Source organism: Calypte anna, chromosome 20 (assembly GCF_003957555.1).
Source record: "Calypte anna isolate BGI_N300 chromosome 20, bCalAnn1_v1.p, whole genome shotgun sequence".
In the NCBI taxonomy this organism is placed as follows: Eukaryota; Metazoa; Chordata; class Aves; order Apodiformes; family Trochilidae; genus Calypte; species Calypte anna.
The window spans coordinates 13,090,749-13,114,475 of record NC_044265.1 but is presented as its reverse complement, the minus strand read 5'-3'; the positions used below and the strand labels follow the sequence as shown (position 1 = coordinate 13,114,475).

The 23,727-nt window shown below is 52.2% G+C and overlaps 2 protein-coding genes across 2 annotated transcripts; one reads left to right on the top strand and one right to left on the bottom strand.

The window, feature by feature from the left end:
* The first annotated feature begins 1,548 nt into the window (after nucleotides 1-1,548).
* On the top strand, nucleotides 1,549-9,257 carry LOC103532088 (tyrosine-protein kinase Srms). Its single transcript, XM_030463052.1, has 8 exons — nucleotides 1,549-1,983; nucleotides 3,917-4,038; nucleotides 4,762-4,928; nucleotides 6,500-6,638; nucleotides 7,097-7,255; nucleotides 8,164-8,345; nucleotides 8,515-8,671; nucleotides 9,044-9,257. Exons 1-8 carry the CDS (start codon nucleotides 1,628-1,630, stop codon nucleotides 9,238-9,240), a joined length of 1,479 nt encoding a protein of 492 aa, XP_030318912.1. The 5' UTR covers nucleotides 1,549-1,627; the 3' UTR covers nucleotides 9,241-9,257.
* Nucleotides 9,258-12,684: 3,427 nt separating this feature from the next.
* On the bottom strand, nucleotides 12,685-15,614 carry PPDPF (pancreatic progenitor cell differentiation and proliferation factor). Its single transcript, XM_008497798.2, has 5 exons — nucleotides 15,487-15,614; nucleotides 14,400-14,488; nucleotides 13,539-13,616; nucleotides 13,283-13,370; nucleotides 12,685-13,076 (listed from the first exon to the last, which is right to left on the bottom strand). Exons 2-5 carry the CDS (start codon nucleotides 14,452-14,454, stop codon nucleotides 12,965-12,967), a joined length of 333 nt encoding a protein of 110 aa, XP_008496020.1. The 5' UTR covers nucleotides 14,455-14,488; nucleotides 15,487-15,614; the 3' UTR covers nucleotides 12,685-12,964.
* Between the last annotated feature and the right edge of the window lie 8,113 nt (nucleotides 15,615-23,727).

Here is a 23,727-nt window from a genome sequence, read left to right as displayed (position 1 = left end):
GCTCCTGCCCCTTGCTCCAGGCTGCTCTGCCTGGGAGAGGTGAGCCCCAAATCCCTGATATTGAAATTCAGCTTGTGGATGTTGATTTGGCATCACGGGACACCCAGGACAAAGCAAGTCCAGAGTTGGTGACATAGGGACAACAGGTCCAGTTTGTTTTTCACATGCTATATGGTTGCAGCCCATAGACCCCTACAATGAAGTTTTCTTTACCTTTTTTTTTTCCTTTATATTTCCTTTTTTTTTCCCTTTTTTTTCCCTTTTTTCCCTTTTTTTTCCTTTTTTTCCTTTTTTTTCCTTTTTTTTTCCTTTTTTTCCCTTTTTTCCCTTTTTTCCCTTTTTTTCCCTTTTTTTCCCTTTTTTTCCCTTTTTTTCCCTTTTTTTCCTTTTTCCTTTTTTTCCTTTTTTTTCCTTTTTTTCCTTTTCCCCTTCTTTTCCCTTTTTTTCCCTTTTTCCCTTTTTTCCCTTTTTTTTCCCTTTTTTTTCCCTTTTTTTTTCCCTTTTTTCCCTTTTTTTCCTTTTTTCCCTTTTTTCCCTTTTTCCCCTTTTTTTTCCCTTTTTTTCCCTTTTTTTCCCTTTTTTTCCCTTTTTTTCCCTTTTTTTTCCTTTTTTTTCCTTTTTTTTATCCCCTTTTTTTTTTCCCTTTTCCTTTTCATTTTTTCCTTTTCTTTTAATCATCCTCTTTCAAAACCCCACTGCACACCCAAAAGGAGCCACCAAGGCCAATCACAAGCAGAGGATGGAGAGAATGAGCTCACAGCCAGGAGCAGAGTTGCCAGGCACAAAACTCCCACTAATTAGCTGGAACAATTAAATGACAAAAGCCAGGGAGGGGGGATTGGAGGTGGGATTTCTCAGCTAGTGGATCTGGGAAGTGGATTCCCTAGAGAGCTCCTCTGCAATGGGGAGAAGGCAAATGCAGGCATGACCCTGGGAGATCATAGCAGAGCAAAAGGAAAAAAGGATCTTGTGTTATAAACCCCACAATATCCACCCAGCAAATGAACAAAACAAAACAAAAAAAACCAAAATCAAAACAAACACTTCAGATCTCTTTTAAGGTTATTTCCCTATTTCTTTTTCAACTCTCACAAGTATTTTCCCATGGAAAAACAAATACCCTCCCCCAGGAGTGAGATCAAGCCTATTAACTGGAGTCAGCCACTTGTCTCAAGAGCTGCTTGAAGAACAGAGAGCTGTGTTTACCGGTGCTCTGCTAACAAGCAGGAGAGCACACTCTAAAATAATAATTAAGGAAAAAGAAAAGAAAAAAAAAAAAAAAAGCCCTTCTCCTTCATGGAGAGCGATGAGCCCGGCTCCAGCTGTGCCTGCCTCCCAGATGTGCCTGTGGGGCTGAGCGTGGGACTGCCGCCTGCAGACTCATCCCACTTTGCAGACTGGTCCCACCAGCTCAACCAGTTTCACTTTCAGAAATAGGAAGTTCTCCGGGAAGGGGCTGGTGAGCTCCCAGAGCTCCCAGAGCTCCCAGACTTGGGTGAAGGAGGCGGGCAGGCGGCCTGACCCTCCCGGCTGGCGAGATGAACCCCACGTCCCCCCTTCCTCCGGCCACCAGAGCGACCACGGCGTAGCCCACCCCATCCATCCATCACCCCCCCTTCCTCTGGGGATGGAGCAGTTTGTCAGGAAGCGTTTGACTTTCCTGACATCCTTCTGGAACAAACTCCGTCCCCGCTCCGTGCCGGAGAGCTGCTCGCTGGGGTATCTTGGTTCTGATTCCGTTTCGCTGCACTCGGAGCCGAACTCCCTTTCCTTCATCCCCAAGTCCTCTCTCTTTATCGCTTTGTACGCTTTCACAGCCCGGAGCGAGGAGGAACTGAGCGTAAGAGCAGGGGACAAACTCCGGGTCCTCAGAGAAGAAGGAGAATATGTCTTAGCCCGGCGGCTACTGGGGGAGCCGGCCATGGGCTACGTTCCTGCAGCCTACGTGGCCAACCTCAGCCAGGGCACCTCTTCCCACCGCCCGTAAGTATCCCGAGCTCTGGATCCACAGGGGGATGGAGGATGGAGGGGAGAAGGGGGGGGAGCCCTGGAAAAGGCAGCGCTCGCCCTGGGTGATGGCAGCAGCACCAGCTCCTTGTCCCCTGCTGTTGCCACCAGCCCTGGTGGGACCCAGCGGGGACTTTCCACCCCTGGGTATCCCCCCTGTGAAGTGGAGGGATGGGGGGGATGTGCTGGGAAGGGAGGGGAAGAGATGTTGGTCCCTCTTTCTGGGTGCATCCCCCTCGCAAAGGGCTCTGGGATGGGATGGGGGGTGAGGGTGTGCATGGGTGCTACCGTGGTGCTGAATAAAGGGGCTGCTGCTTCTTCCTGGCCCTCTCACTCCCACCCTGCATTAAAGGGGAGGTGGCAGGGAAGGAGCTGGGGAAGCTTGGGCCCTGAAGGAGCCCAGGAGAAGAGAAGCAGTTTGGGTCAGAACCTGGAGCTCTGTAGGGCCCAGCAGTACTTCCTGCTGCTTCCTGCTCATCCTGGCCCAGGGGTTCACTCCCTGTCGGTGCCTCTCCCACCCTCTGGAGCTCAGGGTGATGGCTCAGCCCTGGCTCAGCTGGGGAAAGCCCAGGCTCAGCCTTGCATAAGGCAGCCTGGTCCCAACACGCCGGGCAAAGCGCCCCGGGACACGGCTGTTCCCTCCCTGCCAGCCCTGAGTCATGGGGAGGGACAGGGAGTACAGGGATGGGAACCATCACCCCACGGACCCCCAAGGGCAAAGGAGAAGGCCCTGATGTGCAGGGGTAGCAATTGCAGTGGGATGGGAGACCTTTGTCTGGCTCCATTCCCCGTCTGTGCTTTGCAGAAAAGCAAATCCAGCCTGGTTTGGATGGTGCTGGGACCACCCCAGGCGGGACAGGGGGGTTGGATTGGTGCTTTAGTCCTGTTGCACAGAGGAGTTGGGAAAGTGACAGCTGAGCTGTGGTGTCTGAGTGTCCACAGCTCCTTCCCAGGCCCTGGGATGGAGGGGATGGTGATGCCATGGTTGGTATCACTCATGTCTGGTTTGGTTGGTGTCATTCATGCCTCATTTTGTTGGTGCCATTCATTTGTTGGTCTGACTCGTGCCTGGCTTTCCCACCAGAGACTTAGGGGAGCCTCAGGTTGGAGGCAGGTGGCAATTTGTTCAGCCAGGTAACCCCATCATGTATAATTTCTTGGATGGCTTCTCAGTCACTGGTGATTCCAGGGAATGATGAAACCTTCAGCTTCACATGTCCCAGCTGGGTGAAGCCACCTCTTCCCCACGCTCCCACATCCCAAGCCAGGACCCAGCCAACCAACCTGCCTGTTCTTGCTGGAGGTTTGGTGATGAATTTGGTGACAGGAATTTGGCCTGGTTCCTCCCTCCTGGCTTGGTGCTGCTTGAGGTCCCCAAGCAGCAGTCTGGAGCAGCCCTGGGCAGTTCTTGGAGGTGTTTTCATTGATGGGATTTGCTTGTGGGCTCTGCGAGCTGGTTGTGTCCATGAGCTGCTGGTCAAGAAGAGCAAAGCAATCCTGTGCCCATAGCTGCTGCTCTCATGGAAGGAAATGTGGGTGGGTACAACCCCACCAGAGCATCTTCCAGGCAGCACAGGGTGACTGGTGCCTTATTTAGCCCTGAGCTGTGGATGTAAAAGTCCTGATTTGGGGATGGAGCTGAGACTTGGCTAGGCTGGCACAGGAGTGCCCAGACAGTGCTGGAGAAAATGGTTTGGTGTCAGCAAGTGGCAGTAAAAAGCAAGGAGTGCCTGCAAACCCAGTGGAATGAAGCAGCCCTGATGCAGCCTGGCAGTGGTGGGCAGTGATGGGTGAGCTGGTGGGAGCAGTGGTGGGAGGGAGTTTCTCCCCTTCCCTGGCCTGGATGTGACCCCGTTCATCCCTTTACCATCTCCTTACCCTGCACTAACCCCATTGCTCTGCCCCCCAGCTGGTATTTCAGTAAGATCAGCAGAAATGAAGCTGAGCAGCTTCTCCTCTCACCTCCCAACCAGCACGGCTCCTTCCTCGTCCGTGACAGCGAGAGCAGCAAGGGCGAGTACTCTCTCTCAGGTAATTTTGTGGCAATTATCCAGAGAAAATGAGCAGAGGGAAAGGAACCCAGGGTGTTCCTTAGGGGCAGCTCCTGGCTTGGCCAGCACGGGACTGAAAAACACAGAGAGATGTTTGGAGCACTTCAGAGCATCTCGTTGGGGTTGGACTGGCTGCTTGCTCAAAGCGTGGGGAAAGCTGATGGGTGCAGGTGGGGATTTCTGGAATGCTGCAGCCAAGGAAAGTCTGGGAGTCATAAACAGTTCACAGATGCTTAATGATGGTCTGATGGCACTGACTCCTAGGATTTCATTCCAATGGCTTTTGTCATCTGAGGGCTGCCTAAAAAAATATGCTGCAGCCTCAGCTCACCAGGGCCTGGGCTGCTCCATGAGCTGAATTCAGAGGGGTTTGGACCAGGCAGCACTGCTATGATCTGGTCCAATCCAAGTCAAAACAAGCTCAAGGCAAACCCCACATCCCACCCATTGGTTTATCCACCTCAAGCAGCAATGAGCTCTGTCCCTCCCTGAGCATCTGCTCTGTGTGGGAATTATCCCTGCTCAAGCAGCATCACCTCTGGTCCCAAGGGCTCCAACAAGACCAGGAGTCTTCTGAACCAGGAGGTGGGAGCAAAGGGGGTGATGGGGAGTGGGGTGCCACTCAGCCAGCTGGGATGGGGTGGGAAGCAGAGAGGTGGGAAGGAATTGCTGATTCCCTGAGTTTTCCTGGGTTTCCCTGCAGTGCGCAACCACACCAGGGTCAGCCACTTCCGAATCTGCAAGAGCCCCAGGGGCAGCTTCTACATCCAGAAGGGACATCCCTTCCCTGACATGGAGGAGCTCCTCACCTTCTACACCAAGCATTGGAAGGTCATCCAGAGCCCCTTGCTGCAGCCCTGCAGCCCCGCGGTGCGTACACCCATGGCATGGCCAAGATCTCAGGGTGGGGAAAAAAAAGGAAAGAGAAATGAGGGATAAATAGGAATAATTAGTTTGTCCACTTGGGATTTGAGCTTTATTAAACTAAAAATGCAATGGTATCACCTGTTATCAGCTATGTTAAGGCCAGGCACTGCATTTATATTTATAAATATCATAGAATCATAGAATCATAGAATTGGCTGGGCTGGAAGGGACCTCAGAGATCATCAAGTCCAACCCTTGAACCACTGTTGCAGCTGCTAGACCATGGCACTGAGTGCCACATCCAGGCTCTTTTGAAATATCTCCAGACACGGAGAATCCACTACTTCCCTGGGCAGCCCATTCCAATGCCTGATCACCCTCTCCAGAAAGAAATTCTTTCTCATCTCCAACCTAAACCTCCCCTGGCACAACTTGAGACCCTTTGTGCCCTCTTGTCTTGCTGAGAGTTGCCTGGGAAAAGAGCCCAACCCCCCCCTGGCTCCAACCTCCTTTCAGGGAGTTGGAGAGAGTGATGAGGTCTCCCCTGAGCCTCCTCTTCTTTAGGCTGAACACCCCCAGCTCCCTCAGCCTCTCCTCATAGGGTCTGTGCTCGAGTCCCTTCACCAGCCTGGTTGCCCTCCTTTGGACCTGCTCCAGGACCTCGATATCCTTATCTATCTATATATTTGACCATTTTTTTCCTGAAATCTCAATCTCAAAGACTAGAAACCACGCTGTTACAAATCCCCTACTGAAGCTGGAAATACTTGTGCTTCCAATTTTATTTTTCCTAGAGTCTAATAAGACCATATTGCTTTTATAGTTTTCATGGCAATTAGTGTGGCACTCCGAAATCCAATTAGATCGTTAATCCCAAAGTGCCGACTCGTTTCCTGATTAGGATTCCATTCCCTGATTATTACTTAGAAGTAACAATTAAACACGTGAATAATTTGAGAGCGAAATTAAAAGGTGTAAGATAAAAGAAATACTTAATGAGCTGAAGTCTAGATCAGCCATAATTTTGCCCTAAGATTCCTTCACTCGTTTGTATTTATTGGTGGAAATGGAGAATCTCCACCTTTGAGGTCTGGTCAGGAGGGAATTATGGCTTGAATTCCTGATATTTCATGTAGTCTCCAAATACCTCCTTCCATCCCATCCCATCCCATCCCATCCCATCCCATCCCATCCCATCCCAACCCATCCATCCTATCCCATCCCATCCCATCCCATCCCATCCCAACCCATCCCATCCCAACCCATCCCATCCCATCCCATCCCATCCCATCCCATCCCATCCTATCCCCATCCCATCCCATCCCATCCCATCCCATCCCAACCCATCCCATCCCATCCCATCCCATCCCATCCCATCCCAATCTCCTCTTGGCTCCCATCAGAGGTAACCCAGGGGCTGCCCCACGTGTTTTGTGTCCCCTGTGGGCATTCAGCAAAGCCCTGGTGGATGCAGGTGATGGAGCACCATGCCCTGGGTACCAGGAGGTGAGGTGGGCTCCCCCAGCAGGTCCTGCCTGGCTGGCTGGGCCAAACCAGTGATGTCCATTCCACAGACCCCCCCTCAGAGGGATGGCTGGGAGCGCCCACGCTGGGAATTCTCCCTGAGGAGGAAGCTGGGTGAGGGATATTTTGGAGAGGTGTGGGAAGGACTGTGGAGGAACACGGTGCCCGTGGCCATCAAGATCATAAAAGGTAGGTGGAGGAGAAGGCGTTAACTGGGGATAACTGGGTCTCTTGTTCCCATCCACATTGTTCACCCCCTTTTTTTTCTTGGTCCTTTTGGTCACTGTGTCTGTCTTATCAAGCAAACTGTGGTAGGACCTGGCAAGTAGCCACTGCTTTACTTCTGTTGGCCCACTAAAGTTTTGGCTGCACCTTTATAAAGTGGCTCCACGCTGTGAGTTTGGGATAAGTGATGTCTGGGTCAAGTCCAGTGGGTCTGTCATAAGTCCTGATGAGCCTGTGATCCTGAAAATGGGATCCAAAGCTCTGTGCTCAACATCTCTTGAGTGCTGGGATCTTTGGGAGTGCAGACACAAACGGGCTGTGAGGAGGAAAAAGGTTCTCATCCCAAGGTGGAGGTGCTGATGAGCCCAATGTCCACTTGAGGAAGCAGCTGACAGTGGCCACGTTGGGCTCTTCTCCCCCAGCTGACATGAAGGCAGAAGATTTCACCAAAGAGATTCAGAACCTGAAGCGTCTGAGGCACGAGAAGCTGATCCAGCTGCACGCTGTCTGCTCCCTGGATGAGCCTGTGTTCATCATCACTGAGCTCATGAGGAAAGGCAACCTCCACAGCTACCTCAACAGTGAGTACCTGGACCAGCACCAGGGGGGGAGGAATGGGCTCCTGGGACAGAACTGCTCTGAGGATGCTTTCTGAGCCACTAACCCAAGTGGGGACCCCAGGAGAGCACAAGCCTGGGTTGGGTCCTCTTCAGATCAGTGGAAATGCAAAGCAAATCCATTGCCTGGGGGAGATGGTGTTGGTTGACCATCTCCACTGCCTTTTTCACCTCCCCATGGTCTGCCAGCTCCCAGCAGTGCACAGAGAGCTCTCTGCTGTGTAGAACAACTCTGCTTTTGTTAGGAAGGAGATGGCCAAACCTCTCCCTTGGCCCAGCAGCGTGGGGTTGGTGATGTGCAGAGCTTGTAAGAGGCCATGGTCCACTCATCACCTGGCTGCCAGTTCATTTTTCTTGGCCTTACTTGTCCTGACCATTAATCAGTCTTGAAGAGAAACAGGACAAGCAGCTCCCAACAAGACCTGTTTTTCTACTGGGTACACCCCCCCTCCTCCCCCACAATGACCTCATTTTTGGCTGGGATTCCAGCAGCATTTGGTGCCGGAGGAGCTGGAGCTTGCTGGTAGGACAGGTTGAGAGACCTGGCTGGAGATTTGCATGGCAGAAGGTCACCTTTAGCTTTGGGTGAGCCATGGACATCTGCATCCTTGTTGCAGCACGGGGTGCTCCTTAGAGCTCACCCCAGCCCCATCCTTGAGGAGCACGTGGCTGTGCTGAACTTTCCACGTGGTACATCCAGGATGGTTCCATATATTCCTCTGATCTGAGGTTTTTCACATTCCTCTGCTCCCATGCTGCCAGCTCAGGCTTTCCTTCTGAACTAGAATACCAAAAAAAAAGAAAAAAAAAAAAAAAAAAAAAAAAAGGCATTGCTACATTACCCCCAATGCTTGGATTATCTGGGTCGACAGGTCCTGAAGGGAAGTCCCTGGGCACCTCCCACCTACTCAACATTGCCTGCCAAGTGGCAGATGGGATGAGGTACCTGGAGGAGAAGCACATTGTCCACCGGGACCTGGCAGCCAGAAACATCCTGGTGGGAGAGGAACTCACCTGCAAAATTGCTGATTTTGGACTTGCCCGTCTCCTCAAGGTTGGTCAGCAGGATGCTGTGGCTGTTCCCATCACCCCAAGCTGCCCCATGGTGCTATAACCATTCCCCTGCCACCCCCTTTCCCTGCCTGCAGCCTCAGCCAAGCCCCAAAAGCTGTGGCTGTGGTCATCACACCACCCCTCCTGACCCACCTCCTGTTGCTTTTCAGGATGACATCTATTCCACCAGCAGCAGCACCAAAATCCCAGTCAAGTGGACAGCCCCAGAGGCAGCCAACTACCGTACCTATTCCCTCAAGTCTGATGTCTGGTCTTATGGGATTCTGCTCTATGAAGTCTTCACCTATGGACAGATCCCATATGAAGGTAGGGCTGCTGACCTTCTCCCAATGCTGCTCCATCCACACCCAGCTTGCCCATGGTGCCCAAATGTCAACATGTCCCCATTTGTCATATTATCTCTTCCACAATGGAGCTGGAAGCTGCTCCAGGACCATGAGCAAGTTCTTGTCCACTTTGGGATCATTTTGAGGGATTATCAGTTCTTCCAAAGGGGGTGCAGGAGGGACTGGAAGGTGGCATGAGCTGGATGCTCCCTCACAGCCCCTCCTCTACCAGCCTGGTGACAGAGAGACCATTTCACAGCCATGCCAGTTGACATTTTGAGCCTTTACAGGTTTACCTTTGGGGTGTTTCTTGGGGACATCATCTTGAGGGGCATCTTCTCCTTCCTTCCAGGGATGACAAACCAAGGAAACCGTTACGGACAAATCACCCGGGGCTACCGCCTTCCCCGGCCCAGCTCCTGCCCTCCTGAGATCTACAGCATCATGCTGGAATGCTGGAACAGCAACACAGAGGAGCGTCCCACCTTCCTGGCCTTGAGGGAGAAGCTGGGCTTCATCTACAGACGGCTGCTCAGCTCCCTCTCCTGAGGAAGCCCTTCCCACCATCCTTCCTGCACAAGCCCCTCCAGGCCAGCTCTTGCCAAGTGGCTCCTTCCTCCTGGTTTGCCCTCTGACTGGGCTCCAAGGAAAACACATCCTCCCCAACCCCCCAAAAAAACCCCTAAGCAGCTCATGGTCACTCTTGGTCAGGATGCAGAGAGGTGGCCAAGGGCAAAAAGGCAACGGGGCTGTCGAGAGCTCGTTGCTGGTGTTTGGCTGGGGAGCAGCCTGGAAGAGCCCTGGGGTAGTGAAGGCATCACCCAGAGCTGACATCTTCATCCAGCCAGTGGAGTGGGAGGTCCCTGCTGCTCCCCACACCCATGTGAAGGTTTGCAGTGTGTGGTCAGTTGTGGCTCTGCTTGATTTTTTTTTTTTCTTCTAGTGTGTGTCCGGTGTATTTATCAATAAATGTGTGTGCATCCAACCCCCTGAGTCCTTGCAGGGCAGCCCTGGAGGCTCTGCCCTCCCCATGCTGCTCCTCTCCTGCCTGGGGTTAATAGTTTGTAACCAGTCCCACTCTTTCCACCTTGGAGAAAACCATCTTTATGTCTTTTGGGTCTCTTCATCCATATAGGCATCAAACTCTGCCACCCCACTTGCCCTGAGGACCTTGCACAGGCAGCTCCTGCTCATCTCCACCATCCCGTGGTGATTCCAAGAAAAATGTAGGTCTGGCTTCAAATATTCAACACCTGCTTCACCCAGGAGCAGGCAGCACTTGGTAAAACACAGCAGCACCCTGCTTGGCTCTTTATGGTCCAAAAAAGCAGGAGATGCTCCCTGCTGGTCGTGGGATACAGCAATACAAGAAGTCTTGGAGCCTCTGGTCATCCCTCCAAGCTTGGGGGAGCATCTGCTCTGCCCAAAGACCTTCTTCTCCCATCCCAGCACCCTCTCAGGGGCTGGGTGCTCCCTGATAGAGGTGGAAAGACCCCAAAGCAGCACTGTGAGCAGTATCTCATGCACGAAGGGCCTGGAAAGGGGAGTTGGGGATGTGTGTTTGGGGTGTGATAAAGTCTGATCTGATCATCCACCCTCTAAAGTTAAATTCTTCACTGAGGGTGCTGAGCCCCTGGCCCAGATAAGCTGTGGCTGCCCCATCCCTGGAAGTGTTTCCAGGTTGGATGGGGCTTGGAGCAACCTGGGCTGGTGGGAGGTGTCCCTGCCCATGGCAGGGGTTGGAATGAGATGATCTTGGAAGTCTTTTCCAACCCGAACCAGGCTGGGATCCCGTGTATTCCATACGGTGCAGGCTGCTGCAGGAATTAGGATCTTGAATTCCCAGGATCTGGCTGCCACCAGATGGAGCTAAAACACGAAGCAGGAGGAGAAAGGGTGTGCGTGGGGTGGTGGTGGGGCTGGCGTGGGGACCGTGGGCGGAGTCCTTGGAGAAGGCAGTGGGAATGGCAGGGATGCGGGAAGGACATCGCAGAGGTGGCCCTGGAGCAGCTCAAGCTCCTGCGGATGTGCTGGGATGGATTGGGAGGGGGGGGGAGGGGGAAGAGGGACACAGGGATGTGGGGACACGGGGTCGTGGGGACATGGGGACCCGGACTAAGTCCATGGCTGCCCACAGCAGCTTTTCCTTCCTCCTCTTTGGGGCTCAGCCTGCTGGGTTTGGGCATTGCTCTGGGTCATTTCTTGCTTTCTAAAAGTAACCAAGAGTTGGGGGGGTTGGGGGATGAGTGGCCAGGGGAGGCCCCACAGATTTTGCTCACCTCCTCCCAAGATCTCAGCCTGGGCTGGGCACTGCAGCTCCCTCCCCACACCCCCAAATTTTGGGATGCTATGGGGACCAAGCTGTTCCCAAAAGCCATCCCACCGAGGCAGAGCTGCCTGGGGGGGTCCCCTCACTCCTTTCCCAACCCCTGTGCTGTCAGCAGTTCAGGTTCTGCTCTTAAAAGCATCTGCCTGCTCTGCTTTCAGCCTGGCATGTTCCCCTCCCTTTTTCCCCCCTCCTTTTAGGGCCTCAACTTGACCCAGTGGCATTTGAAAAACAGCCTCAGGCTTCGAGCTTGCACAGCGGGTTCCTTTTTTTTCTTTTCTTTTTTTTCTTTATATTATTTTTTGTCCCACATTGCCCTTTGAAGGGTGAGGGGGAAGCAGAGCTGCTGGAGAGAAGAAAAAAAAGTTAAAAAATTAAATAACTAACATTCCACAAGCAGCAAGAGGCTGGCAAGGCAAGGAAATATTTAAATCTTTCTCCTGCTGGGGGTTGCTGCCAGAGTTCCTCCGAGGCAGTGGGGTGGCACCAGGGCCGCTGCAAGGGCCGAGGGTGAGTGGAAAGCTATTTAATTCTTCTTCTATTTTCTACCCAAATGACATTAATCAAAAGCCAAAAAGCCAAACAGCAGGAGAGCAGAGGGTACCCAAAGCTGCTGGCCCTGAGAAACACCCTATAACCCCCCCTTTGGCTGCACAGACTTAGACAGGGTGGGGGGGGTGGATATCCTAGGGACAGAGGGGACACAAACCCAAGGACAGGGACAGCTGCCTGGATTCAAGTGCTCCAGGCAAAGCTGACACAACACTTTTCCCTCCCAGAAACAAGGAATGAAGTTGGAAGTGACCCGAGGTGCCCCTGTAGTGTGAACAAAAAGCAGAGCAGGCACCTCCACAGGTCACAGCTTTGCTCTTTGCCCCTGTGGGGGATCAGGACAAAGTCACCTCTCCTGAGGGTCCCAGGGATGCCATGGGGGCTGCAGTGCCTGGTACACACAGGGACAGTCCCAGAGCTCAGGCTGGAGCTGAAAACAAACCCGAAAAATTTGGCATCTTCAAATCCAGCCCTGCCAAGGCTCTGTTTGCCTCCAGCAGCCAGGAGGACCTTGCCTCCTCCTTGTTTTCTCAGTGCTTGATGGAGCAGAACTGCCCAGTGCTCAGGCTCATCACAATTGGGCCAAACAGCCAAGTTGACTCATTCAAGACAAAAATCAACCAGAACACCCCTGGGCTGCCCAGCCCAGTGCATCCCATGAGCTGCCATCCACACCACGAGCTCCAGCTTGACATCAGAGCCACAAAACACAAGCCCTGAGCACACAGAGGGCACCCAAATCTGCAAGAAAAACCTTTTCCCCAGCCCTGGATAAACCTGGCTCAGTAACAGCTCAGTGCCCCAGAGGCAGGGATGTGCCCAGGGAGCAGAGGGAGTTCAGAGGAGCAAGGACAGGCTGTGCAGCCCAGCTGAGGAGGAAAGGATGGGGGAGGCATCTGCAGCAGCTCTGTAGCCCAGCAGGATCTTGCTCACGTGCAAAACACATAAACATTATATATATATATATATATATATATCTCCATGTGAGTCACTGGCACAACCAGTGCCAACCAGACCCTGTTGGAATGGCTGCTGTCGGATGCTGTGCCATGCCCTGGTCTGACCCCACTGCCACCCACAGCACCCTTCTGCTGAAAAAAAACCACCCCACAGGGTTTGAAAAGGCTGCTCAATGTTTATTAGTTGCCATCATACAAGTACAAGGTAAATAAACTGTGTTACCATGACCATGTAGAAAGGGCGTTGTTGCATTGAGTAAAAAGGTTGGGGTGGGAATCACCCCCTGGAGAGGGGGATTGCTGGCACTTTTTTTATCACCAAGCAGCACCTTTGCCTGGGAGCAGCCTGCCTACCCTATAAAGGGGTGGGGGGAAGGAAGTGGGGATAGGGGGAAGGGGCTGTGCCCACCGGGATGGGGAGCAGCCACCAAGCCACTCATGCCGAGGGCCCAGAGCTGGGCTCACTTGGGTATCGCCTCCGACCCGCTGCTGAGGCTGGCACCAAGCCACATGCCATGGGTCCTGCTGCCACCTGAAGAGCTCCCAAGCTGTAAAGACAGAGCAGAGAAAGGGGGCAGGTTGAGATCAAGGTGTTTTGTTGCTGTTCTGTGTTTATTTCTGTAGAAAAAGGAGTCGGTGTCACCCACTGGGTCAGGATGCGTCTCAGGGGACACAGCAGGGATGTTGTCCCCCCCACCACCACCCTGAGTGTCACCCTGGAATTCCCTCAAATCATCTCAAGCAAAGCACTGACCTCACTGGGGACTCTGACAGGGTTGTCATGGCTGTTTTCCCAAAGAAGAAGCTGGTCCACCAGTGGTCAGGGTCAGACTTGGACAGACCTGGGGGACAAGTGTGTTTGTCAGGGAAAATCCAGGTCAGCACAATGCAGGTAGCCCCCACTACCACCCCAGTCTCACCCCATAGGAGAGGCTGGGTCCTCTCCAGAGAGACTGGGGCCAGGAGCAGAGTCCCCTCCATGGTCCCAAGGCAGGAGATGCAGCACTTACCCGGGGGATGGGGGATGACCTCCCCAGAATACTCTGAGCTGCCACAGGAGCTGCTGCTGGAGGTGGAGCTGAGGCGTCCTGTGGAGAAACCATCAGAGCCACCACTGAGCCTTGGTCATCCCACAGAAAGCAGAGCAGAGCTTTGGTGTGGCCATCCCCAGGTTAACAACATCTCAGCTCCAGTAACTGCCCAGCTTCAGTGCCAAGATAATAAAAAGCACTGGGAAGGAAAGCCTGGCAAGATTGCAAAGTGGCCAGGAGCAGGTAGCAGCAAAGCACCTGCACACCTCTGTGTAGGAAAACACTTGTGAGCCCAAAGACTTTATTTAATGGCTTTGCAACTGCATGCAAGGCTTGAGAGGCCTTTACAGATGACTTGAGGCCAAGAGGCTGCAGATTCCTGCATATAATCCATGCAGCTTTAGTCCAAACCTGTTACTACAGGGGAATACTCCCATTCCCTCCAGTTTAGGCAACCCATGAAACCAGAAAGTCTCTTCCCTTGAGATGTACCAGGAGTTGCCATTACTAGACTGGTTTTGCAACTCATTCCCACTGCAAGATGCATTTGAAGCCATCACCTCCCCTCATCTACAACCTTAAGAACAAATGAAGGAGCTTGTAGGACCCATCTCCAGCTGGTTACAACTGGGCAGAGGCTGTGGTGGCCCAAAGGAGGGTCCCAGCAGTGGGAAGGATGGTTGGTGGCCACCACCCTTTTTCACTAAGGAACCTGCCAGCTCTCCTTAGGGCTTCAGCTGGAAGTTCACATACAAGCTCAGCTTCATCTCTGCTGGAACCAGGCTGGGTAAGTGTCCTGACACCCACCCACCCACCCAGGAGCTGAGCACCAGCTCTTACTTCTGTAGTAGTTGTGAGTTGCCATAAGGGAGCCGCTGGACGGGATGGATGCCATGGTTCTGATCTTGCTTCTTCTGCTGATGTAAAACCTGGAAGCAAAGGGACAGCTCTCACTGCAGAGGGGCCTCGAGGTTCTCCTTCCAACCTCCACCCACCCGGGGATGAACCAGCACCCACACACTGGGCGAGCACTGGTTCCAGTGTGAGCTGGGTACAGAGCTGCGCGGGGTTGAACTCCACAGCTACAGATCCAAAGCCAAAATAATTCCCTGGAAAACAGCTGCTGGCCCGGAGCACACGTCTGGCAAGTCTGCACAGCACCTTCCCCCAGCTCCCCCCTCCCCCTCCGGGTGTTTCGGTCCTTTGCAGAACTCCAGGTTCCCTCCCTTCATCAACAGTTGGGAATTACGACATTCCAGGCTGGGATTGCCCAAGCAGTACAGGGAGTGCTCAGCCCGGGGAAAAAAACCGAGGATTTTCCTGGGGGGGGGAGGGGGGGGGGTTCTGGGTTCTGGCCCCAGTTTAGGGAGCTCAAACCCGCCCAGGACCCCCCATGCACCACACACACACCCCCTCCCCACCCCCTGCCCTGCAACCTTCTCTTCCAGCAAGAAAATCGCTCAGTTTTGAGCTGGGGAAAAAGATTTTCTTCCCGATCCCAGCGCCTCCTTGCTAAGCCGCTGACTCTTCCCACTCCCCTGGATCCTTTCTTGCCCGAAAGCTCCAAAAAAAGCCTCATGAGAGGCAAAGGGTCCCCATGCCAGTACAAAACACGGTCCCTGGGACCTGCAGGGCACCGACACCGGGGGGACAACGAATGCACCGCTCGGGGGGTGATCCAGCCACCGGGGAGGCACCCAGAGCCCCCTGGGACCCCCATTATCGCAGGCACCCATATTCCCCCCAGCTCCCGAGCAGGCTTTCCTTGACCTAACCACACCCCCCCTGCTACAAAGCATCCCCACCGCTCCTCCGCCAAGCCGGTAATCATCAGCGGGGAAACTGAGGCACGGAGCTCACCCTTCCCAAACCTAACCCTCTCCCTCCTCCCCGAATTCCGACGGGTTTTCCCCGTTTCCCTTCCCACCTGGGCTGGCCGGCGGCGGGGTCCGGCGGGCAGGGGTTTGGGGGGAAAGGGGGCACCGGGGGCCGGGGTGCGCAGGGACCGAACCCACTCCGCACCGCCCGGCCTGAGCCGCGGCGCTGACCAATCCCTGCCCCGCTCCACCGTTATATACCCACCCCATGGCCACGCCCCCAGAGGGAAAGCAACCAATCGTTGAGAGGGGCGAGGCTCGCTCCGCCCCTCGCTGTGGTTTATTCGCATGTCTCCGCCCACTTGGGCAGCGCAGCCAATAGGACGTGGGGGGGGAAACAGTTTGACCACGCCTCTTTCCCGGCGAGGGGCGGGGCCTGGGAGGGCAGCGTGTGAGCGGAGGTTGGGGGGGGTGGGTTTAAAATGAGTGTAAATAGGGATAAGTAAATAAATAAATATGGATAAATTAATAAATATGGACATGGAGGTGTTTGAGCTGTGTCCGTTTTGGGGGAAAATGCTTTGTTTTAGAGGAAAAAGCCTGCAACGTTAAATTAGCATATATATGAATAAAGAAATAAATATGGATGAATAAATAAATATGGACTTGGAGGGGTCCAGAGCTGGTTGAGCTGTGTCAGTTTGGGGGAAAAATGCTTTATTTTAGAGGAAAAACCTGCAACGTTTGAGAGGGTGTGTGGGGGAGGGTTTAAAATTAACGTATATATGAATAAAGAAATAAATATGGATAAATAAATAAATATGGAGCTGGAGGGGTTCAGAGCTGGTTGAGCTGTGTCAGTTTGGGGGAAAATGCTTTGTTTTAGAGGAAAAAACCTGCAGCATTTGAAGGTTGGGGGGGAGGCTTTAAAATGAGCATATTTATGAATAACTAAATTAATATGGATAAATAAATAACTATGGATTTGGAGGGGTTCAGAGCTGCTTGAGCTGTGTCAGTTTGGGGGAAAATGCTTTATTCTAGAGGATAAAACCTGCAACGTTTGAGGGGGTGTGTGGGGGAGGGTTTAAAATGAGCATATTTATGAATAAATAAATAAGTATGGATAAATAAATAAATATGGATAAATAAATGTGAAGTTGGAGGCATCCAGAGCTGGTTGAGTTGTGTCAGTTTGGGGGAAAATGCTTTATTTTAGAGGAAAAACCTGCAACGTTTGAGGGGGGGTGTGGGGAGGGTTTAAAATGAGCATATATATGAATAAAGAAATAAATATGGATAAATAAATATGGACTTGGAGCGATCCAGAGCTGGTTGGGCTGTGCCACTTTTGGGGGAAAAATGCTTTGTTTTAGAGGAAAAAACCTACAGCATTTGAAGGTTGGGGGGGAGGCTTTAAAATGAGCATATTTATGAATAAAGAAATAAATATGGATAAATAAATAAATATGGATAAATAAATAACTATGGAGCTGAAGAGGTCCAGAGCTGCTTGAGCTGTGTCAGTTTGGGGGAAAATGCTTTATTTTAGAGGAAAAACCTGCAACGTTTGAGGGGGGGGTGTGGGGGAGGGTTTAAAATGAGCATATATATGAATAAAGAAATAAATATGGATATTTGGGGGGAAATTTGGGGGGAAAATGCTTTATTTTAGAGGAAAAAGCTTGCAGCAAGGTCTAAGTACAAGGCCCACCAAAATTTGGGTATAAACTCAGCCTTGTCCCAGCCTGGCACAAGTGGGATTCATCCCTCCCCCAGCTGGTGATTTTTTTGGGATTAATCCCAAGTTACTCATTAAGCACCAGGGCCCAGCAGGTTCCTCACACAGCTCCAAAGGAGTCGAGCTGCCCCTGGGGCTGGGTGTCCCCACCAGCATGGGGACACCTGGGTCACCTCAGGTCCCCCCTTCTGTCCCATGGCACAGGGACAACGCTGCTGCCTCCCCCCCTTGTGCTTCCTCCTGGGAAATGAGCCAGGACAGCTTCAGGGAAAGCCTTGGCACCAGGAGGCTATAAATAAATTGGTTTTTTGTTGTTTTTCTCAAAGCCTACCCCGGAGGTTTGAAGAGAGCACGCATCACCCAGCTCAGGACCAAGCTGTGCCTCAGTTTCCCCATTGCTGACTCAATGCTTTGCAAGGAAGGAGCTGGCGAAAAGCTGGGGTGGACTTTGAATATACAAATAGCAAGCAACAGTTTAAACAGCCACGGGGTTGTTTTCATGGCCAGGCTTTGCTTTGGTGCCTGGTGAGGGGGTTTGTGATCAGGGATTTGATTTGGGGGGGTCCCTGGGACATTGACTCCCAGCTGGCTGCAGAGCAAGGAGACCCTTGGGGGATGAGCTCCAAGGAGACCCTCAGGGCATGAGCTTGGGAGATTTTTCTGGCCCAGAAGGAAAAGATAGGAAGGATAAAACCTGAAAAAAAACCCAAAACACCTTTGGTTTAGGGAATTTCCCAGATTCTTCCTCAAAGCCTTCCCCAGCATCCTAACCCTGCACCCTGAGCCCCTCTGCTGCACAGAGCAAGAAGAATTCATTGATAGAGAGATTAAATCCTACAAACCAAGGTATTCCACCCACTGGGTGGCATTTAACCCCCCCATTCCCCCTAATCCTGAGTGGCCTAATTGCTTTAATTAATGACAGAGCAGAGATGAGCAGCATCTCTCAGTCTCCCAGCTTTGGGGCTGCTTTGATGACCACAGGATCATTCAGGTTACCCCTCAGGCTCCTCCACGCTGCACCCATGGACACAGGGAGATGAACTGGGGGGCTCTGGGGGTCGGGGGGGGATCAGTGTCCCCCCAGGCTTGGAGAATCCCCAGCAAAACCTGTCCTGCTCTGCCCCTCATCCCAAAGCCAAAGCCCTTCTGACTTTATGGCACAGCCAGGGCAGCTCTGGTGGGACAGAGAGGAGCCAGGGAGGGGTTGTTGGAGCATTCAGGGCTCCTGAGAAGAGGAAGGGAAATTTCATTTGGATTGATCAAGAACCAGGTGACAAGATTTGGATGGATTTTTCTCTTCAATTTCCCTCTAAGCAGAGGCCTCTGAGCTGGGACTCTCCTTACAGTTTGCTTTGGAATATTCTGAGTTTTCCTTTTGTTCAGCTGTTTTGTGGTTGGGTTTTGGGGTTCTTTTCTTTCTTTCTTTCTTTCTTTCTTTCTTTCTTTCTTTCTTTCTTTCTTTCTTTCTTTCTTTCTTTCTTTCTTTCTTTCTTTCTTTCTTTCTTTCTTTCTTTCTTTCTTTCTTTCTTTCTTTCTTTCTTTCTTTCTTTCTTTCTTTCTTTCTTTCTTTCTTTCTCCTTCCTTCCTTTCCTTCCTTCCTTCCTTCTTCCTTCGCTCTCTCTTCCTTCCTTCCTTCTTCCTTCTCTGTCTCTTCCTTCCTTCCTTCTTCCTTCTCTGTCTCTTCCTTCCTTCCTTCTTCCTTCTCTGTCTCTTCCTTCCTTCCTTCTTCCTTCTCTGTCTCTTCCTTCCTTCCTTCTTCCTTCCTTCCTTCCTTCCTTCCTTCCTTCCTTCCTTCCTTCCTTCCTTCCTTCCTCCTTCCTTCCTTCCTTCCTTCCTTCCTTCCTTCCTTCCTTCCTTCCTTCCTTCCTTCCTTCCTTCCTTCCTTCCTTCCTTCCTCCTTCCTCCTCTCCCTCCCCTCCCTCCCTCCCCTCCCTCCCTCCCTCCTCCTCCCTCCCTCCCTCCCTCCCTCCCTCCCTCCCCAGTGGCTGCTCCCAGATGCCCTCCTGGGCTGGGACACCCTGGTGGCTTCAGGAATTCGAAGGAATTTAAATCCCCAGCAACAAGAAGCAATTTTCCATCCCGAGCTGTTGGGCAGCACTGGCTCCCAGCCCTGCAGAAATCCAGCCTGGAGCTCCCAAGGAGCTGATCCTAAAAGTTTTCCTTCTTCCTCTCTCTTTTGAGGACCCCTGGCAGCACAGGAGGGAGCAGACACCGAGCTCAGGCTCTGCCCTCCTGGGATGTTTTCCCAGCTGGGTTTGAGCCTGGGGTAGCAGCAGCCCAGAGCAGGCAACTGCTGCCATCTGGGGATGCAAAAACCCCCCAAATATTCACCCCAGGATCATCCTCTGCCCAGGGCTTTGCAGCCACAAGAGGAGCAGCAAAACCAAACCCAAACCCATGGTTGTGGCCTGGGGTGCAGGCACAGGGGGCTGGTCCCCCTAAAATCACCATCAGAACCCCTGAAAATCCTGAATCTGGTCTGTAAAGATGCACATTGTGGGGAGCATTGGGTAGAAAGTCCCAAGCTTCCCAATTGGGAAAAAAATGGGATGCTTCCCATTTGGAAAAAGCAGTGAAGAAAGACCAGGGCTGCTCGCTGCACTCCAGAGGCTTTAAATGAACTTGGTCCTGCCAGTTCTTGACTTTTGGCCCAGTTATTCCTCTGGGAAAAGGGGGGGGGGAAAAAAAAAAGTGGAAAATCACTTTGCAGGAGCCAGCAGTGGGGCTGAGCAGCATCCATCTCTCTGCAGAAAACTTTTATCCCAACATCTCCTTTGTGGGATGGAGGGAGATTTCCCTTCCATTTGCTGCCATCACATGCAATCCAATTCCTCACTAATAAAACCCTTGGAGCTTTCCTGGGGGTTGGTTCAGCAACAATTTTTCTCCTTAAGCTCCCTGATAATTTTTTTTCCCCTGTTCCCCAGGTTTCTCTGTTACCAGCCCTTCCACTAAAGCCACCAGGGCTCTTTAAGGGGCTGTGGTTTCATAAGGAAAGCTCTGCCCAGGATTAATGATGGATTTTCCCAACTTGGAGGTGTGCAGGGCTGCCCAAACCCACCCCATCAATCTGCTGGGGCTTCATTCCCCACCAGTATGTGGGGAATTCCCCACCAGTATGCTTCATTCCCTTTGCTGTCAAACCAGTGTGGTCCAGAATCAACCCAGCATCCTACAAAGAGCCTTAAACTGCAGGGCAGGGATGTTTTATCTCCCTTGGGCTTGACCTAGATCAGGCTCTGCCCCCTCCTCAGCACACAGGGAGCTTTACAGGATCAGCTTCCCCCAGCCCCTGCATCCTCCCTCCAGCCAGACATCAGAGATATTAGGGTGGCCCTAAAGGGGTGCATTTGAAGTGGTGCTTTTCCTCCTCCTTTCCACCCCTGGAGTTAAAATAAGATTTCAGAGAGTGGCAATGTCTCTCCTGGCTGTTTCCCAGATGGACAGCTGCTCAGTTTTATCCTCCTGGCTGCCAGCAGGATCTTGGAGAGCAGGCAGAAAATAGGGTAGCAATATTAAAATGCTGGTGGGGAGGGGGAAGGGCAGCACAGGAGTTAAAAGCTTCAGAAGAAACCACGTTACAGGTGAGGAATTGCTGTGTTTCACCTGGGGATGTGCACCCAAGGGTGTTCATATCCCCTGAACTGCTGCTGAGCTTGGAAAGGTGGGACAAGGGAGGAGAATTTGGAGGATGCTGGAGGAGCTGCATCCCAGAGCAATGAGTTGCTGACAATATTCCCTCTGACCCCACCACCACCTCTCTCTAAACCCAGCTGAATTTTGGTCAAAAACCTGCTGGGGCTCTAGAGCAACAGGCTATATGCATGTGCTGGGGTTTCTTAAGGAAAGAGATTAAAAAACCAGCCCAGGCTGCCAGGCTGATCCCTGTCCCAGCACCCACCCCATGTCTGGAGGGTGCAAAGTGATGGATGGGTCCCTGGGCTGCGTGGGGCTGGCAGCTCACAGGGATTTGGGCCTTACGCAGGGATTTCGTTCCCTTGCAACAGGATTCCTGGCTTAAGGTGACATTAAGAGGGTCAGGGAATGCAGAAGGGGGGGATGGGAGGGTTTGGATCTTCCCCTGCTCCCTGCGCTGCCCCGGGGCCATCGCTGCCCCCTCTGGATGCCTTGGCAACATCTCCTGCTTGGATCTAGGATTTTAATAAAGGATGGAGGGTGATTAAGGCCTGGGAGTTATGGTCAGAGAATGGATTTTACCCCCCACACCCTCTCCCATGAAGATATTTTGTCTGGCCAATATTAAAATAAAAATAAGAAGGGGCTGTGCTGTGCTCCCAGGGGAATTTGGGCAAAGCTGGAGCTGCACCCATGATCCCAGGGGTTTTCCTGGCAGAGCTGAGCTTTAGCTGAGGATGAACATCTCCAAAGCTCAGGGAAGGGGTTCAGCTGCCTGAGGGTGGGGTTTTTCCTCATCCCAACCCTGTAACTCAGCCCTTGGGTGGTTTTCCCTCATGCCACGCCTGGAGCCACGTGTTCCCACCCCCAGGATAGATGGGGTCAGGTTCAAAGGCTTTTAAACATTTTCCCCTCACACACCTGATGCCTGTGGCTACAGCAGAACCCCCTGGGAAGGTCCCAATGGTAGGAGCACCATGGGGGACCCTTGGGTGCCACCCACCTTGGACTGGGTACACTGTGCTGTCCCCTCAGGGGTGACACCAGACACCATCCCCAGCTGGCTGGGTGGCAGGAGGGTTTGGGCATCTTGTTATCACCTCCAAAGTTTATTTTTAAACCTCTGACTCCAATTCAAAGGTAGCAGCAGCATGTGCTGAGTGGAGGAGCTCAAAATACTCCCCTCCTCCTCCTCCTTCCCCTGCTTTTCTCTCCCATCGTTTCTGTCTCCATCTCCCCTCTCTGGGTCTCCAGCACAAGCATGAGCTGGAAAACCTACTGACATTGGAAGTTCCATGAAATCTTCTCTGTCTGGGGCCTTGTGCTGGGAATGCTGCCAGGCAAACACAGAGAGAGAGGGATGAAACATCAAGATGGGGGCCTGGAAAGGGTCACCTGGAAGCCACCCCCCAGGTAAACATCTTCTGGATACCTCTGGGAGACACAGCAGGGAATCCCATCCCATCTTAACCCCTGGGATTTAACTGCAATGGGAATGCCTGGCTGATATGTCCTGGCACTCAGGATTGCCATGGGATGCAGAGGGGAGGAGGGGACAGCAAATGTCTTGGTGCCACTTCCAGCAGATGGGAAATTACTGCAAGAGCTGGCTGCAAAACTTCTGGAAATCTTCCAGAACTGGTGTGGAAGGAGCTGGAAGCCTGACCATGGGAAGAAGGAAACCTAAGAGTGTTCATCCTATCCATAAAGCTGCCTGTTAGGGGACAGCCACAGCCCCCCATTCTCTGAGCTGCTTTTCCCATAGCATGAGCCCAGCATGAATTTCTGCTCTGCAGGGAAAACACCTCTGTTTGGGAAGAAGGAAGAAAAGAGCAATGGAAGCAGGAAGAAAAGAGCAATTTATAGTAATCCTTATCTCCTGCCCCAGTTTTTCCCTTGGTTAGAGCTGGGCTGCTGGAGCAGCATCAGGACAGGCAGCTCTTGTGGCTCTGCCCAAAGCTCCCACCTGCAAAGGAGACCCTGGAGCATTTTAAAGTGACAAGAAACACCAACACCCAACCAAAACAGGAGGGTTTGTTCACAGGAAAAACAACCCCAGCACTCAGGCAAATTCCAGCAGGCAGCTTGGGGTCTTTGCATCCCAGATCCAGACAAATTCCCCCACTCTCCTGGTCAGAGTGTGTGGGGCTATTGGGGAAAGGAACTAAATCTCATGGATTACATCTGGGCAAATGGAAATTTTAGCTTGAAGCATCCAATCCTAAGCCAGGGGGGTTATGTGGGGATGGATGGGGTGGAGGTGTTGATACAAGAGGGACCCTGCCATGGGTGTGTGCATCCTGTCCTTCCCTCTGGAGAAATCTCCTTTTTCTTGAGTGATCCCAAATCATTTAGTGATGGGGTTTTGGGGGATGGGGGAATTAAGCCTAAAAAAGATGTACAGGATTTTTAATTTTTTTTTTTCCAGCCAGGACCTGGATCTGCAGGCAGATGGATGGAGCTGAGGCACCAAACTTCAGCCACCCCCAGATTTTGCCTGTTCAGCTCTGTGTTATTTTGCATAGCTGAACATTTCAGGACAGATTGCCACAATTTTCCAGCAGGGAAAACACTTCCATTCGGGCATGAAAATCCAGCTGGATGGTCCAAAGGGACAGCCCATGTTGGATGAAACCCTTTTCTCCACGGGCTGGCTGAACCTGAGCCCCCAGCTGTGGCTTTAAGCTTCTTGGAGGATGGGTGGAAGGTGGCTTAAAGGAGCTGGGATTAGCCAGGTCTGACAGCCCTGGCTCCTGTCTCTACTATTTATAGTCTGATGGCCCATCAGGATTCATTTGGCTGGGAGAAGGAAAGCACAGCACACTGCTTATTTCTCCTCTCACTGGGAAAAGGGGTGAAAATTCATTATTTTTCTTTTTTTACTGGAGAAAGAATGGAGAAGAAGATCTCCATCACACACTTGCCTGACCTGAGTGGCAGAAAGACCTGGGATCTACTCCATTAGCAAGCA

Excerpts from the sequence above, each read along its gene's own strand:
- LOC103532088 (XM_030463052.1), top strand. The coding sequence starts at position 1,628 with ATGGAGCAGTTTGTCAGGAAGCGTTTGACTTTCCTGACATCCTTCTGG. Across the intron at positions 4,039-4,761 it reads GGGCGAGTACTCTCTCTCAG|TGCGCAACCACACCAGGGTC; the intron begins GTAATTTTGTGG and ends GTTTCCCTGCAG. Across the intron at positions 4,929-6,499 it reads TGCAGCCCTGCAGCCCCGCG|ACCCCCCCTCAGAGGGATGG; the intron begins GTGCGTACACCC and ends TCCATTCCACAG.
- PPDPF (XM_008497798.2), bottom strand. The coding sequence starts at position 14,454 with ATGGCATCCATCCCGTCCAGCGGCTCCCTTATGGCAACTCACAACTAC. Across the intron at positions 13,371-13,538 it reads GGTCATCCCCCATCCCCCGG|GTCTGTCCAAGTCTGACCCT; the intron begins GTAAGTGCTGCA and ends CTTGTCCCCCAG. Across the intron at positions 13,077-13,282 it reads CTGTCAGAGTCCCCAGTGAG|CTTGGGAGCTCTTCAGGTGG; the intron begins GTCAGTGCTTTG and ends CTGTCTTTACAG.